A 17794-nucleotide genomic window follows, 5' to 3' on the forward strand; every position below is an offset into this window, starting at 1 on the left:
TCTCATCCACTGTCTTAAGGTGGAAAAATAGGTTATTGATTTGAGATTTTTCTTCTGTTTAATATAGGACTTTATAGCTATAATTTTTTCTCTGAGCATTGTTTTACCCACATCCCATTGATTTTGGTGTTTGTCTTTATTTTCATTAATCTCCTCAGAAAGTATATTAGAATATATTTTCTCATTTCCCTTTTGATTTATTATTTGACCCGTTAGTTATTTAGTAGTATGTTTTCATTTCCACGTATGTGTGAATTTATAAGATTTCTTTCTGTTATTGATTCCTAATTTCATTCCCTTGTGGTCAGACAATATACTTTTTATGATTTCAGTCCTTTTCTATATATTGAGGCTTATTTTATGGCCTAGTATGTGGTATATCCTGGCGGAGGATGTTTCATGTACACTGAGAAAAATGTATATTCTGCTCTTGTTGGAGTATTTTCTAAAAGTCTAGTTGGTTTATAGTGTTATGCAAATGCATTTTCAGTAATGTCATTCCCCTTCTTTTTTTCAGCTGATGAACTAATCAGTCCTAAAGACATTGATCCTGTGCAGCGCTATGTCCCACTAAAAGATCAACGTAACGTGAGCATGAGGTTTTCCAATCAGGTAAAGAGATATTGTATTTCTTAATTTAGACTCGCCCAGAGACATTGAAGCTTAATTGAAGAGTATATTTTTGTTCTGAATAGGTTTTTGTTGTTCCTTCTGAAGGAAAGGTTTCTCCCTCTTCTGGTTAGTTAAGATTTTCTTGTGGTAAAGGGCTATTTGTTAATGAGGAAGTGCGTTTCAGATGGGTCCAACAAAGTGCCTTCCAGGTAAACATTTCCATCTTCAGAATATTGAGTTTAAGGTGTCAAGTGTCTTTGAGAAGAAGCAGTGCATCTGGGTGGCAGGAGGACCAGTGATCGAAGGGAGTGGGATCCCCCGAAAGTCCTGTGCTTGATGTCTCCCCTGCACTGTGGCTCCATGACAAGGCTGAGTGACTGACAGAGTTGTTACAGCAACAGCGACTTGGTGACATGTTGGGGAAGGAATACTTTTACAATTTTTACATTTAGTAGCTATGGATTCAGACTGTGTTGTGTCAACAAGTGTTTGTAGGATCAGCAAGATTGATATTGACTTGAGCAAACCCTCAAGTATTAAATGATACCACTAATGAGGACTGTTAAAATAAGAATGTTGTGGATTGCGGAAACTGCCTGAGGAGAAAGGGAATGAACCTGCATGTGTGCCTTGGATTCTAAGCAGTGAACATGCATTTAATAAGATTGGTATCAACACTTACAGAAGATAATCTTACAAATGGAAATGTTCCTTATATTTAAAAAAATACATATTTTACACACACACACACACACACACACACAGAGCAATAAGTGCTTGTTTTAATAAGAGAAAGGGAGAGCCAACGGCCCCATTAGATTGTATTGCACTGTTTCTCTGACTCTTTTGCTGGTCTTCAGCAAAACATGTAATGACTCTGAGTTATTTATGGATGAGAAGCTATTTGAGAGACTTGTAAATAAATGCTATGGTTTTCTCAAGAACATAAAATTCCTGTGTTAATATGTGATGGAAGTTTCTCACTGGCCTGTTAGCTCCTTATGTAAGAGGGGATTTGGCCTTTATCTTAGTTATCGCTCATGTTGGTACAATTGGCAGAGTTGTTCTCAGCACTTGGTGACGTGTTGGGGAAGGAATCGTTTTTAAATTTTTGCATTTAGTAGCTATGGATTCAGACTGTGTCATGTCAACAAAACAAGTGTTTGTAGGTGCAGTGCAAGTGTACAGTCTGTACCGATTTGAAATGCACCATTTTACTTGAAGACATGGCAAAATAGGGAATTTATCCAACTTCATATTACCAGTGCTGGGACTGAGCCATTTTAAGACTAATATGTATCACTTAAATAGTATTTCACATGTGTGACCCACTTCTCTAGAGTGACAAAACCTCAAAGCCTTTTCTTAGAAAATAAATTAATAGGTCACAGATTTGAGGTGTGCGGACAGGAGCCAGAGAACATCAAAGCATTTCATAGGCATATGGCTGACAAAATCATCAATTTAAACAGTTGTTTCATGCTTGACACATATAATGATGACTGTGGGTTATGTGTAAATTTTGGTGTACAACATACTGCTTGCAACTCTTTCTCTCCTGCTCAAGAAAGCTTATCAGGATATGAGTGACTGAGAGTGAATTTTAAAGAGAATTCACTCTGCAGGTCGGTTTTATGTCAAAATTACTTTGTACTGCTGCGACTGAATTATCTGTATCATGCCTCCCAAGTGGAGCCACATCCTAGCTAAGAGAAATGTTCTTCTCCTGTAGCCACATGGCAGAATACCTCTGTGCAGTGTTGTATACAGTTTCTGAGAGGGAGGTGATGGGGATATTTGCAGCAGAAAACTACTGGGAGTGGATATGTCGCCACGTGGTTGTAGTGATATATAAAATATTGAAGCTGCCTTGCCACTTTCTCAGCCATTTTAAGCAGTAGGCAAGACCTGGCATGCCCATGTCTGTTCCCGGGGCTGGGCAAAGTAGACTGATGAAATAGAGGGGTCAGACATATCTCCAGATGTGCAGCCCTCTGTTTGAAATGTTGGTGTCAGTAGCCACTTAGTCATGATTGAACAGGTGAGATTTTGTAACTAACTGATCTGTGGGAATTCACTAGGTGCTTTAAACCCTGCCACAAGTTAGGAAAGTAAATAGGGAGTAGTAAAGTCCAAGCAGTTTCTGAAAATGGTAGAAGTGCTTACCCTCGAAAGAAGGTATGTCAGGGGTCCCATGACTACCCTCAGCCACTGTAATTCACTAGAGGACTCACAGAACTTAGAAGCTGTTACACTTACACTTAGGGGTGATTACTGTGAAAGGATACAGAATAAAATCGGCAAAGGGAAAAGGCACATGGGGCAAGTCCTGAGGAACTTCGGCACAGGCTTCCAAGTGTCTTCTTCCAGTGGAGTCAAGTGAGATGCACTTAATTACTCTAGCGAGGATGTGTCAACACATGCATAGTGTTGCCAACCAGGGAAGCTTGCTCAAGCTTTGTTGTGTATAGTTTTTACTAAAGGTCAGTTATGTAGGCATGCAGCATCTCAATTGTTTAAGCACCAGCCCCACAGGGAAAACCTAGATGTTCACTGTAAATCACATTGTTAGTGCAGACTCTCTGGACAAACTGGTACACCGTGGCCCAAGGCCTCAGGCATGCAAAACACTCTTATCATCTTGTGAGTCTCTTAGTTTTTCTCAAATGTTTTGTGTTTCTTTATTTTTGACTATATTTTACATTAATTGCATTTTATTAAAATTTTGTGTAATTTTGTGTAACCACCGTCACGGTCAAGATACTTAATTGTACCATCCCATATCACCATAAGGCTTCCTTGTGTTACTCCTTTATAATCATACCCACTTCCTTCACTCCAATTCTTAACCCCTTGCAACTACTAATATGTTCTTTATTTTATAAATCTGTCATTTTAGGGGTGTTATAAAAATTGAACTGTACCTAACCTTTTGGGATTGGCTTTTTTCACTCAACATAATTTCCATGAGATTCATCCAAGTTGTTGCATGTATCAACAGTGTATTAGTCCATTCTCAACTGCTATAAAGAAATACCTGAGACTGGGTGATTTGTAAAGAAAAGAGGTTTAATTGGCTCATGGTTCTGCAGACTGTACAGGAAGCATAGCAACTTCCATGCTTCCAGGCTTTTGGGGAGGCCTCAGGGAGGTTTTACTTATGGAGGAAGGCAAAGCAGGAAAAGGCGTCTTATATGGCAGGAGCAGGAGAGTGAGGGGGAGGGCCTACACACTTTTAAACAACCAGATCTTGTGAGAACTCACTATGCAGTACCAAGGGGGAATGGTGCTACCATTCTTGAGAACTCCTCTTCCATGATCCAACCACATCCCACCAGTCCCTACCTTCAACACTGGAGATTACAGCTAGACATGAAATTTGGGTGGGGACATAGATCAAAACCATATCACATAGTTTGTTTCTTTTTATTGCTGAGTTGTACGCCATGGTATGGTGGTACCTTAGTTTGTTTAACCATTCACACATTGAAGAAAATCCTGCAGGTTATGTGAACATTTTTTAGAATTCCACTTTAATTTATTCATAATGTTCATTTATAATGTTTTTTCATATATCACTTTTTAAATTTTCGTTAGTTGGTTGCTCTAGGAATTACTGTATACATTCATAAGTTATCAAAAGTGTAGTGGTATCATTTTGCCACTTTAAGTGAATTATAGAAACCTTACTTCTTCCATTAGTTTCCCTTACCTTTTTCATTTCTTAAACATAATTTTTAAAAATATTTCCTCTGTCTTCATTGAGCAGCACATCAAATTTTGTGAAAATTTTTGCTTCAACCATAAACTTTGATTCAAGAAGTTCATGGGATGAAGGATAGTCTATTGTGCTGACCTCAGTTTTTACTATTTCATGTTCTTTCCTATCTGAATGTCCCAGCCTTCTTCTGTTATTTTTTTTCTGTTTGGAGACCTTCCTTTAGACATTATCTATGGCTAGGTGTGCTAGCAACAAATTTCTTAGTTTTTCTTTGTCTGAGAATATCTTTATTTCACCTTCATTCCTGAAGGGTAGTTACGTTGGATATAGGATTGCTAGTTAACAATTATTTTATTTCAGCAGTAAGAAATATTGTGCCACTTCCTCTGGCTTCTATAGTTTCAAATGAGAAATTCCCTGTCAGTTCAAATTTGTGTTCCTCTACAGGTAATGCCCTATTTCTTCTTGTCCTAAGTCTCCTTATGCCACTGGGTGGAGGGCCAGAAGCTACCCGGCTCAGCTGACATGGGAGGATCAGCCTAATTGCTGTTGCCTCTGGTGTGGAGCAGGGGTTGAGTAGGACTGTCATTGCTTTGAAACCTCTGCAGGTGAATTGGACTGCCCAAGGGTACCTGAGTAGTAGAGCACTGTGGAGTCAGGAAACTCCCTGGGCTTCTTTGTTGATGCTGCAAATATGTTGGCCCATTAGTGCTCTGGTTGTGAAGCAGAGGTTGGGTTGGCTCACCAGGACTTTGAAGTTGCTGCTGAAGACAGATTGGCCAACTGGTATCTCAGTTGAAGAGCTGAGATTAGAGCTCCCCACTTGGTCTCTGTTGTGCTTTCCATTTCCCAGTCCTCTGGTGAGAGAAACAGATTTTTCTTTTTTCTATGCCTATTGGTTATTTCAGGCTGCAGACTCCTGCACTGCCCAGCCTAGTATATATGTAGTCTCAAGAATCTCACTGTATTGCCATTCTTCAAGTGCTGAGGTCTCTGGCCAGTCTGGTCTGCTTTCTTTCCAGCTTTCAGAATCCTTTAATAGTTATCTGTCTAGGCCATCTTATTCCTACTTCCAATTTTTATAGTGGATAATGTATGTTCATAAGTCTTTCTACAAGTAAAAAGATTTCTTCTGTTCCTTTACTCATCTTTTTTCTTCAGAGTAATTTTTTAAACAATAATGGCTATCATTTATTGAGCACTTATTTTTAATAGCAGCTTTATTGAGGTAGAATTGCATCCCATACAATTCACTAATTTAAAGCATACAATTAAATGGTTTTTAGTATATTTACCAGAACCAATTTTAGAACATTCAGAACTATTCGGATACTATGGTCATTTTTTAATTGATTTGTTTCTTTTATTATTGTATTGTAACAGTTCTTTATATATTCTGAGACCTTTATATGATTGTAAAAATTTTCTCCCATTCTGTGGATTATCATTCCAGTTTCTTCTTGGTGTCATTTGGAGCACAGAAGTTTCTAATTTTGAAGAAGCCTCATTTATCTATTTTTTTTCCTTTAGTTGCTTGTGCTTATGGTATCATGTCTAAGAAACCATTGCCTAATCCAAGGTCATGAAGATTGGTGTCTGTGTTTTCTTCTAAGAATTTTATAGTTTTAGCTCTTATATTTAGACCTGTGATCCATTCTGAGTTAATTTTATATATGGTATGAGGTATAAAGCCAGCTTCATTCTTTGCATGTGGTTATACAGTTGTCAACATTTGTTGATTCTTCACAGTACATTTTTTCTTTTTTTAAAATAAAGTAAAATATATATGATGTATATAAATATTATATATTGCCGAGACCAGCTTGGCCGTAGAGACCCTAACCTAGCGGCGCTAGAGGAATTAAAGACACACACACAGAAATACAGAGTGTGGAGTGGGAAATCAGGGATCTCACTGCCTTCAGAGCTGAGAGCCTTGAACAGAGATTTACCCACATATTTATTGACAGCAAGCCAGTCATAAGATTTACTAAAAGTATTCCTTATGAGAAATAAAGGGATGGGCCGAAATAAAGGGATGGGCTGTGGCTAGTTATCTGCAGCATGAACATGTCCTTAAGGCACACATTGCTTATGCTATTGTTGTGGTTTAAGAACACCTTAAGTGGTTTTCCACCCTGGGTGGGCCAGGTGTTCCTTGCCCTCATTCGGTAAACCAACAGCCTTCCAGTGTGGGCGTCAAGGCCATCACAAGCATGTCACAGTGCTTCAGAGATTTTGTTTGTGGCCAGTTTTGGGGCCAGTTTATGGCCAGATTTGGGGGCCTATTCCCAACAATATATAATGTATAAATATATACTATATATTATATAAATATATTTATATAATAATATATATAGTATCTATATGTAATATAAATATTATATTATATATACATATAAAAGATATATATATCATTTCAGTCATTCATAAGTGTACAAGTCAGTGGCATAAAGTACAGTTACAATGTAATGTAGCTGTTGCCTCTGTGTATACCAAAACCTTTTTTATCGTCTTCAACAAAACTTCTGTACCCATTAAGCAGTAACCCTCTTTGTCTCCTCCCTCCAGCCCCTGGTAATCTCTATTGTACTTTTTGTCTCTATGAATTTGCCTATTCTAGTTACCTCATATAAGTGGAATCATGCCATATTTGTCCTTCTGTGTGTGGCTTATTTCACTAAGTATAATTTCCATACTAATGTTTGTGTGTTTCATTAGTACGGTGTTTTTCTTTCTTCCCACTGGTTATTTTGTCACATACCTGGTAGACCTCATCATTCAATCATATATTAGTGTGATAAGTGAGCTGATTATTCTCAGTGTATTAAGTAGTAGTCTGCTACCCCCACCATCCCATCCAGAGGTAAGGGAGAGGTGATGGGGGTTTTGTCTCCTGGCTAACCTTATTGATGAATCAGGGATCTGATTCGGAACAAACCAGACTCTTATCGCCCTTGCCAAATGCCAGAACATAAAAGGCTTTAAGAATCTGTTGTTTGCAGTGAAAGCCTTAACTCACCCCAGCCAGCTTGTTCTGTATATTTGGAGAAAAGCCCTGCTTTATTGCTGACTGTGGTTCCCTGTGTGGTACATGTGGCTGGCCACTGCGGCCTTTAATCAGTCCTTCTATTCACTTCCGCTTCTCCCACCTGTCCTCCATTGTGCTTGCAAACCAAGTGCCCCTCTGGGTCTCTTCTAGTTGGTGGGTCAGCTCTCATACCTGCTGCAGCACTTTGGTGATACTCTAAGTGGTATTGTTTGTTTTATACAGGTTTTCTCTGCTCTGCTTTATTCATTAATGTATTTTTATTTGCCATCTTTTACACTAGAAATGTGTTTAAATACCTTGTTATCTCATGACCTTCTTTCTTTTTGTCATTGTTCTGGCTTAGTCTTTTTTGTTTATTTTAAATCTGTAGCCGGTCTTTTCTCTGGGATCTGAAGAGAGATGAGAACTGAGAGCATATATGCACTCTGCTCTCTGGAACTAGGAGCCCAGGCCTTACCTCCTGTGCTTAAGTCTTTCCTCGTTGTTTCTGTTGAGTGTCTTTTTCTCCTTCTATACCCAATGTTTCTTCAGTTCTTACGGAATAAACCGAACACTGTGATATATATGAGTAGAGGTAGATATTTACTAAATAGTTGTGATGGCCCCAAATAGATACAAACCAAGTAAATTAAACACCAGACTTACTAAATTGTCTGGGAAAGTCATATTTAAAGGAAAATTTACCGTAAACTGTTCATTGGACCATCCTTTATTCTTATAAACAGGGTAACAATGTCTGCTTTTCTACCCCCACTTTTCTATGGCACATTTGATTTGGGGAAAATAAATTATACAAAATACTATATTATCCCATCCTACAAATTACTCCCGGGCAAGAAGTCATGTGTTTAGAAGCTGTGCCATTAAGACTGATTTCTTTTGCATACTTCGTGTACAACACATGTCACTATTGCAGTTGTTGGTTTACATGCCTCACTTCCTCAAAGAGGTCCTGAAAGTAGAGAATGTGTCTTACCCTTGTCTTCTGTTATCCTAGTTTGGTATTTGACAGGACCAGAGAATAGAATTGATAGATACAATGATAACTACTATTGACTGTGTTTCTTTTGTTTATTGGCAGTGTACCCTCCACTTTTATACACATTATATCTGATTTTAACATTTTTTTTCTGAGACAAATATTATATCCATTTTACAGGTAGACAACGTGAGTCTCAGAGAGGGTTAGTAATCTCTCCAAGGTCACACAGTTGTCAAGTGACAAAACCAATATGAAGGTGTTAACTGAAGAAGGAGAGGAAGGAGGGAATGTCAAGCATTTGGAAGCAGTGATTTTTGTAATGGTGTGAAGGAGTTAACAGGAGAAATAGCTTGTTTCTTGGACAGCCTGGCTGAATATCACATCATAGGAACACAGTTGCACCTGTGCCTTACGATGCTGAGAGGCCTGTGGAAGTGATCTGAAAAATTAAATACAAAGATGCCCCATCAGTACAAAATGTATGCTGGGATTCATTATATCATCATGTTAATTATTTCCTTCTTTCTTCTTCCCTGTTATGCTAGGGTGAAACCAAGTCCACAGATCTATAACAGTCATTTTAGTAGGGATTTTCTTCTTCCTTATCCAAAGGAAAACACTTTCAGGAGGTGTGTACTCCCTCTCCCTGTTCACCCTAACTTGTTCCTATTAAAGGACCCATCATCTTCTGTTGCCTAGGTAATTCTGGTGCCGGGTACCCACTGATTACGAATGAGACCTTCGTCGTTCATACTGCAGCGCCTCTGCCGTGCTAATGTGAGATAATGGTTTCTTGAAGACTGTTGTTTCCAGCCTTTGCAGCTCATTCAAACTTGGGAGAGCTCTGGTTGCAGCAGAAACTGCAAGCAGCTGGCCATATGCATTTTATTGATTTATTGTATTTTGCATTACAGTTGTCCACTAGGGATAAGGTGATCCCTAGAGAACATCTATTTATAGTAACTAAGGGGTGGGTTTCTGGAGTTCTATAGCAAATGGACTTATTTTTACATGTGTATTATACTAATTAGAATACAGAAGATTCCTGGTTAAGTAGGAAAATACACCTTATACCTTTTTAAATGTTTTTGGAATATTGTCTGAAACTATTATATTTAACAGGCAATAGCCAGCCAGGAATTGCTTTTTTCCCCCTTCATTTTGTTTTTAAATCAATTTAAGAAAAATTGATGTTTCTCAAAATTGATGTTGTTGGATAAAGCAGTATTTTTACATAAATAAGCCATTCTAGTGTCAAGGGAAGAATCATAGAAAAAAATTCTGATATGAAAATACTATTTCAATATTCAAGAGTACAAATAGGAAAGGCTTCATATTGTTTGGATGTTCTGCCTAGCAAAATGGTTAAGAATACAGCAGGCACACTGCATGCTTCTGAATCCAACCTTGGGCTTAGCCATTGTTGTTACTTGTATTTTGATATTTCCAATGCAGACATGACAATTAATTGAGGTGCCCAGTAGTTAATATAAATAAAAGATGTAAGATGGTGTTCTATTGAACATGGTTCATGGTGGAAATTAACCTGTGGGAGCAGACAGTTCTTGGAAGGCCAGGCTCCAGGCTTCATTCTTTCCCACAGTATAGGTAATGCGGATGGTGGAGTAAAGAGATGTTCTGGCCGGGCTTGGTGGCTCACGCCTGTAATCCCAGCACTTTGGGAGGCCAAGGCGGGTGGATCACAAGGTCAGGAGTTCAAGACCAGCCTGGCCAACACGGTGAAACCCCGTCTGTACTAAAAATACAAAAATTAGCCAGATGTGGTGGTGCGCACCTGTAGTCCCAGCTACTCAGGAGGCTGAGGCAGGAGAATTGCTTGAACCTAGGAGGCAGAGGTTGCAGTGAGCCAAGTTCATGCCACTGCACTCCAGCCTGGGCGACAGAGTGAGACTCTGTCTCAAAAAGAAAAAGAAAAAAAGATGTTCCAGGAAGGGCAGGACAGAGTAATCTAGCAAGAAGATTGAAACAGTGTAAGGTGTAAAGAATTTTGATGTATTGGTTCAGGAAGGCTGACTACCTCATTGGCTGGGAGGAGCAGCAAAGCACTGGCAGAAATTCAGGTGCTAGTTCTTTAGACCTTGTGTGATTCACCTGCAGTATAATCTGGGGAAGGACTCCTAGCATCTCTAGAGTGTAGTTCTCCAATCTGTAAAATTATTTGGCTGGGTTTAATTCGTAAATTCCCTTCTGGCGCTTCTGTTGCTGGCTTCCATAATCTAGGTTATTGGTAACCTTTGAGTGACTTTAGTGGAGTAGCGTGCCCAGAAGCCAGACTGTAGGGAGTTAAAGAGCAGTTATATGGTGGAAGACCATGTGCTCAGGAAGTTGAGTTTACTGCAATCCAAGAAAGGTTATAAGCCCCTCCTAATTTAGTAGATATATTATATAGCACTCCTACAATATGGACTTGTAGCTATTTCCCTTTTTAAAGTTTTGTTCCAAATCTATTCCGTTTTTAAACATTTATTAGTCTTTAAAAAGATTTAAGGAAATTTAAGGTGGTTAAGGAAATTTTGCCTGTGGCTCTGTTTTATTTGGCTCAGTTTATTCTAATGTTCTCAAATAGTTTAACCAATTTGAGACATAATTTCTACTTAAAAGATTAAAAGATAACAACAACAACTTCACTAGCTTGGCAAAGAAATAAAGTGTTTATGTGGGTCCCAAAACCCAAATTTATCTACAAGCATGGGAGTGAATTTCAGTACTGAGTAGAAGTTCTTATGATTATCATAATAAAACAGAATAAAATAGTCAAGGCATCAAAGATGCTTCTGAGAGAGCCTAGACTAAATATGCCACAGCCACACAAAGTTTCTCCTCAGGTAATTCTGCCTGCTGTCTTGAAGGGTAGTGAAGAGTTTCTTATCAATTGGTATTTATACCTGAGCCAATTAAAATTCAATGCCTTGATAAAAAAAAAATCCAGAACTGAGAAAACTTGAATTGGAAGTCAAAAAAATGAGCTTAAACACATTTAATAACATAATTCTAGTTAACCCACTTAACCTATTAAAATTAAAAGTTTCAATAATAGGCATGATGTATAATAAAATATTTCATCTACAGGATGGAAACTTCTTATACTCATGGCTAAAATGTAAAAGAAGGAAAAATAGAAGTGAGAAAGCAAGATTTATGGTCCAGAATAAAGATGTACAAGGATTATTGTGATCTAGTATTGTTTTAATGAATCTGTATTTCTGACGTTTTTCTCTGAAGGAAGAAATCTCAGTTTTTCATAAATATGAATAAATTTATGAATTTAACTTGAAATTTACCTACTTCACTTTTTTCCTGTTTTGAATCCATTCGCAGTTTTTAAAGGTCTAGTGATCTTTGAGGAAAACCTATCAATTAATGCCTTCTAGCTCCACCATATTTAATAATCTATATCCTGACAAGTTGCCCCCTTCTAAGCCAGAGGATTGGGCTTTGGGAGCCCCTACTTTCTTGAGGAATGATTTTTCTCTCTGAAGTCCTTGGAGAGTTCCATGTATTTTTGCCATCATGCAGGTGAATAAAATACAAATATTTTTAGTCTGCTACTTGAGGCAATATTTTACATTAATGGCAGAATTATCATGATAGAGCAGATCATGTGTATTGACACACCCTTGAGAGAATTCAGTTTCATATTCAGTGACACCCAAGCTTTGACTCTGCGAAGTAGACTAGCCCATTTCATATGCCAATTAAAATGGATTGATCTACTTTGACAGTCTTTGGAGAAAAGGCCAGTATGAAAGGAATGCTTTTTAGTCATAAGAGCTTATTTTCTGTGCTGCAAGTTTCCAAATTGTGGATGAAAGTCAGTACTTGTTTGCTAAATCGTGTACATATTTATATAGATCTCAGCTAAAAACATATAGTGCACTTGGTCTGTCATTTTTCAAATTAATGAGAAAGAGAGAGTTTCATGCTTTCTCCTCTAAAAATACAGATGCATACAGTTTTACATGAATTACTTTCTTAAAGATCAAAGAACACTGCGTATATATGTAATAAATTTTTGTTTTTAAGGAAGTAATATAGTATAGTGGCTTTGCATCTCATACAGACCTAGCTATAAAACCTGTCTCTTCCACTTATTAACTGTGTGACCTTGGACAATTAATCTTTCTAAGCCCCTCTTTTGTCATATTTTAAATGGGAATAATGATCCCTAAATCAGGGTTGTGTTTATGATGAAATGATAGTATCTGTAAACCTCTTAACCAAATGTCTGACACATTATGCAAGCTAAATAAATAATATTGCTGTTTTTTATTTCAATAATTTATTATATAAGTAATATTTCTTTCTCATTAAAGAGATGAGAAAAAATCCTAAAAAGTCTGGAGGAAAACATTATATTTTCAGTGTTTTGGATATATTTTTTAGACTGTATTCAACTTAGAAAGAAATTAAATGTTTAGTATTTAACCTGTTAGATTTCTTTTATCCCTTTGTGTATCTCTGATTAAGACTATCACTGTAGAGACAGAAGCCATTGTTTTAATGGCTTTTGAACTTGGTTTTTTGTTTTTTGGGTTTTTTTTTTTTAAATTTGGTTCCATTAAAAAATTAGCTCCATATATTGACAGTTTTGATTTTTTTGTTGTTGTTGTTTTTTTTCTTGAGACGGAGTCTTGCTCTTGTTGCCCAGGCTGGAGTGCAATGGCGCAATCTTGGATCACTGGAGCCTCTGCCTCCTGGGTTCATGCGATTCTCCTGCCTCAGCTTCCTGAGTAGCTGGGATTACAGGGACCCACCACCACTCCTGGCTGATTTTTTTTTTTGTATTTTTAGTAGAGACGAAGTTTCACCATGTTGGCCAGGCAGGTCTTGAACTTTTGATCTCAAGTGATCAAGTGATAACCTTGGCCTCCCAAAGTATTGGGATTACAGGCGTGAGCCACTGCGCCCAGCCTGACAGTTTTGATTTGTTATAGACACAGCTTAATTGCTTATTTCCTCTTCTCAGATTACATTATTCTGTTGTATCCTATACTTCTTAAGAATGGTGTTGAATTAGAAATATCAGAATATAATGCCTAAGAAACCTGCCTTTTGAAAATGATTTTCAGAAGCTCAATGAAGGCTATATATTCATATAATTCATATAATTTTTATATATTTTCATGAATAATTTTCGTAAACTTTATGAATCTTCATGAGTTTTGAGCAAATATTTATATTTTAATGTTCTCCTCATTTATTTCTGTGAGCATCTTTATTGTTTCCCCAACCTTATTTAAAAACATCTTTTATGGGAGCCTGTGGTTTGTAGGACCAACTGATTTATGAAGATGAATTGAGAGGGACACTGTAACATGGTCAGGTATCTGGACACTGATTGTGGCTCCTAATCATATCATTAATCAGAAGAAACTATAAATTCAGCCCAAGAATATGAATTTAGTATGGCAACAAAGAATGAATAACCCTATGGAGCAGAACATGAGCCCTTCCTTGTCAAAATTGTGCAAAGTGGGAGATGGAGCTTTAATTTCTCAGAAGAGTTTATAAAAATAAAATTAAAATTAGGCTAATGGATTCTAATACATGCTAAGATCATTGCCTCTAATTACAATTGGATCTCTTCCTCTGAATCCCAGAAGACTAAGATAAACCTCCATCCCCAGGCATTAACTCACCCAGCTTTTTTCCCTCTCCCTTCAGCTGTTCCAGTTGATATTCATTCTTTCCTCTATATTTTGTACCTTTTTCTCTACTTACTTCTTTCCCTGACTGTATTTAAGTGCTCCGCAGCTATTCACCTCTCTCAAGGGCCTGTCTTACTTCCCTTCTTTCCTTCCCTTTCAGGCAGCTTAGAAAAATGCTTGCACCATCTTCATGTCCTCAATTCTCAGTCACTCCTTGTAATGCACAGTCTGACTTCTTACACTGCCATTCTACAAAAACCACATGCAACGGGTTGTTAATCTCCTCCTAATTGATAACTCCAATGATCTCTTTTCAGATGCCCGTCTATTTGACTTCAAAGACATTCAGCACAATTGAACACTCCTTCCTCCTCTAAACACTGTAAAAGCATAGAAGTAATCTTTGAATCCTCTCTGCCTGCCTCACCTCTTCTCTTCTAAATCCAGTCCTGTCAGAATTCTGTTTTCTAAATAGTCCCCAAATGTTTTCCCTAGCTCCCTCTTCCCACCTCTTCACTTCACTATAGTCCAGGTCACCATCATCTCTCAACGGCAGGCTCCAACTAATCTCGATATGTCTACTCTGCCCCGTGTAAGTCATCTCTATATGGCAGCAAGAGAGCCACCATCATGTGAGTTAATATGTATGTAAAGTGCTTAGGCAGGGCCTGGCCTGTATAAGTACCATATATGTGTTTATTACTATTGTTGTAGACATGTAGATTATATTGAGTCTTTTCCTTGTTTGAAACCCTTTTAATAGATTTTCATTCCACTTAGATGAAAGCCAAATGCCTTGTTGCCTGTAGGATCCTGTGGGGCCTTAGCTGTCTCCACCCTTATCTCTTGTCACTCTTTTGCTTGCCTATTATGCTCCAGACACACTGGTCTCCTCTAAGTTTCTCCAGCACTTCAGGCTCTCTCCTTCTCAGGGCCTTTGCACACTTTTGCTTCTGCCCGAAGTGCCTGTTACCAGACCTTAGCACACTCCTTTTTGTCTCTAAGTCTCAGATTTAATGACACCCTCTAAGAGAGTTATTTTCTGACCATCAATCTAAAGTAGCCTCTGTCTTCAGTCACTCTAATATATTACCCTTTACTTTTATTATGTTTATTTGTATAAATTTAATCATCTCTCTCACTGAAATGTAAGTTTAATTAGAGGATTTTATTGTCTTAATGACACATAGTACATGATAACTATTAACTGAATCAGTTCATTAATGGCACGTTTTTATCTTCCAGAACAGCTCAGATACCTTTTCTATAAAGTCCTTGTCAATTCCCTGAGGCTAAGTTGGATGCTCCCTCTCTTGCCCTCAAAGTGCCCATTAAGAGCATCGTATTTAATATCCTGTTGAACTCCATATGTAGTTGTCTTCTGTCTTACATGGTGAGTTCATAAAGAATAAAGAAAATGTTTCATTCATCTTTCTGCCATCCTAGTGCTTACTAAGTCTGGATGCATGAAAAAATTAGCAAACTCTCAAAGGTTTCTCGCTAGCAGAAACCTTTCTAGTGTACAAATTGTAGTGTTGGATTATCTCATTGATATAGAAAACCCTTATGTTTACTTGCAAAGAGTGATGGTAGAGTATCTCCTCTGCAGTTGGGTCCCCTGTGTGAATCCGCACTAGAAACAGTTTGGCCTCAACTCAGTGAAGATGGCTCTGCGGTGCTAAAGGCTCGGTGGATTCTAGAGTCTGCTGGGTGCCTCTGTAGTTGTTGGGTTTGACCCAGTGATGATAAATCTTGCCTCAAGTTGGCCCTTGCATTGTCTTTCCAGCCCAGTCTTTTTGTCATTCAGATGATCGTCAAGTGCCAAAAGGAAAGTAGAGCAGGTTTTCGTGCCCTTCCCCTCCAGGGCCTCTCTTCTTAGGTAGCTTTCACACTGTAGTAACTTCTCATATGGCCTTTGTATTCATTTCCACTCCTAAGTGGAATGGTGCACTTGGCAATTCTCTAGTGAACTGAAAAGTTTATGGTACAGCCGGTAAGATGCAGCAGCCTGACTTAGCGAAGAGAACTCTAGACCAAGTCCGTTCAGAAACAGATTCTGCTTCTGGGTCTGCCACTAACTTGCAAAAGGACCTGGGCTATTTCCCCTCTGTGGGCCTCAGTCTTCTCATCCATCAAGTGGATTACTGATTTTATCAAGGAAAGCCAATTTTCAGACAAAATCTTAAGTAGATTTTCAGCATATAAAATAGTTGTGCTGCTCTGGCTGAAATGGAGTCCTGCCACTAGTCTCTCTCATAGACCCCTCCTACAGCCAAGTGATAGAAATGCCCCCCGCATCTCTGACATTTTCAACTCAAATCCCAGGGAACAGATCCCATTGGTACAAGCACCCAAAGGAGAAAAATTAAAAACACATTGGTTTACTGGACTTGCTTCTTTTTCCCCCATGATTCTAAAACCTGGTTTCTTATGGTTTACAACTAGGGACCTTTCTTTGCTTATAACCTACCACCTGAGGTGTTTCTAAATGACCAAAAAACCTGAGAGTTAAATGACTAGATTCTTGGAATCTATTCTTCCCTTTCTGCCTCTTCCTGCTCTGTTTCACCCTCATCTTACTCATCTTTCCTGCTGTTGATCTTTCCTGTTGTGTTTCTATGAGCGTCTCATCATTTGTTCTTCCCCTTTGTCATGATTAAAGCTATGAGAACACCATAGGTCAGAGTTTCTCCACCTGGGTTTATGTGGCCATTTTGGCATTGTTTCTAGGCAGTAAGCAAGACTGTTAGCACTGTCATTTCCTTAAGATAAAAATATAGAAAGACCAGTTACAGCAAGTACTTAGGAAGGGGTGAAAATAGTTTTACAAATCAATCCGTTGTGACAAAGTGTTCGGTATTCTCTTCCACTATAATCGCAGTCATTGAAAGAACTGCTGTCAAAAAGCATTGCCTGATTTATTCATTTTGGCGTTTGAAACTATGTGTTTGAGGTCTGGGAATACTTTTAAAAATTCATTTGTTTTCCTCTTAAATAGAAAGCTTATGTAATCACTAATCCAATATATAAATACACAGGGCCTAAAGGACCATTTTCTCCCAGGCCAAGTTGACTCTTGAGTCAAGTTTAGCTTTTTAACCATGCTTGATGTTGTTATTCCTCTGATATTTCTACTTAACTTTCCTCTGCTTTCCTATTAATTTTCACATGTTGCTGCTTTGGCTTGGTTGGAAATGTCAGAACAAGATGCCAGTGTGTCTCAGTCAGGACATGGCTGCGCTCAAACTGCTGTAGCCTGTTACTTGGCTCCTATGGGAAAAATACTGGGGGTGCAGTGTTTCCAGTTGGAATTGAGATGTATAAAGCATCTGCCTGATATCTTCAGCTAATGAGGTTTTGCTGAAAAATGAGTGTAATGAAAAAATGCTGGATGTTGGCAGGACCTACTGATGAAGTCTAATGAGCATAAATGAGTGTTCTGTAAGGCCCCAAAGCAGAGGCATAGAATGTTTCAAATACACTGCCCTTGAGGCAAGAGCAGCCTTGGAGGACCCATTTATTTGTTGGCTCCTTTTTCTTTCCTTCTCTCCCTCCTCCCTTGCCTTTCTTTCAATAAAAGTCCTATGTAAGCCAGACACAGTAGATTATTTTATGCAATATAGGGCATATTAAAAATAAAACTACTTAGACCAGGGCTCAATACAATTGCAAAAATAAGAATTATGAGCTTTACATGCTATGTGATTTAATAGAAAAGGCAGTCATTTTTATATTTGCTTGTCAAGAACTAAAGAACT

At 38.1% G+C, this 17794-nt stretch overlaps 1 protein-coding gene across 1 annotated transcript in view; it reads left to right on the forward strand.

Moving 5' to 3' along the window:
• PHKB (phosphorylase kinase, beta) overlaps window positions 1-17794 on the forward strand; it is a 126423-nt gene that overhangs the window by 31426 nt on the left and 77203 nt on the right. The window contains exon 8 of the mRNA XM_011989147.1: window positions 518-612. Coding sequence (XP_011844537.1) covers window positions 518-612 — 95 coding nt within the window. The remainder of the gene's footprint in view (window positions 1-517; window positions 613-17794) is intronic.

Source organism: Mandrillus leucophaeus, unplaced genomic scaffold, assembly GCF_000951045.1.
Source record: "Mandrillus leucophaeus isolate KB7577 unplaced genomic scaffold, Mleu.le_1.0 Scaffold348, whole genome shotgun sequence".
In the NCBI taxonomy this organism is placed as follows: domain Eukaryota; kingdom Metazoa; phylum Chordata; class Mammalia; order Primates; family Cercopithecidae; genus Mandrillus; species Mandrillus leucophaeus.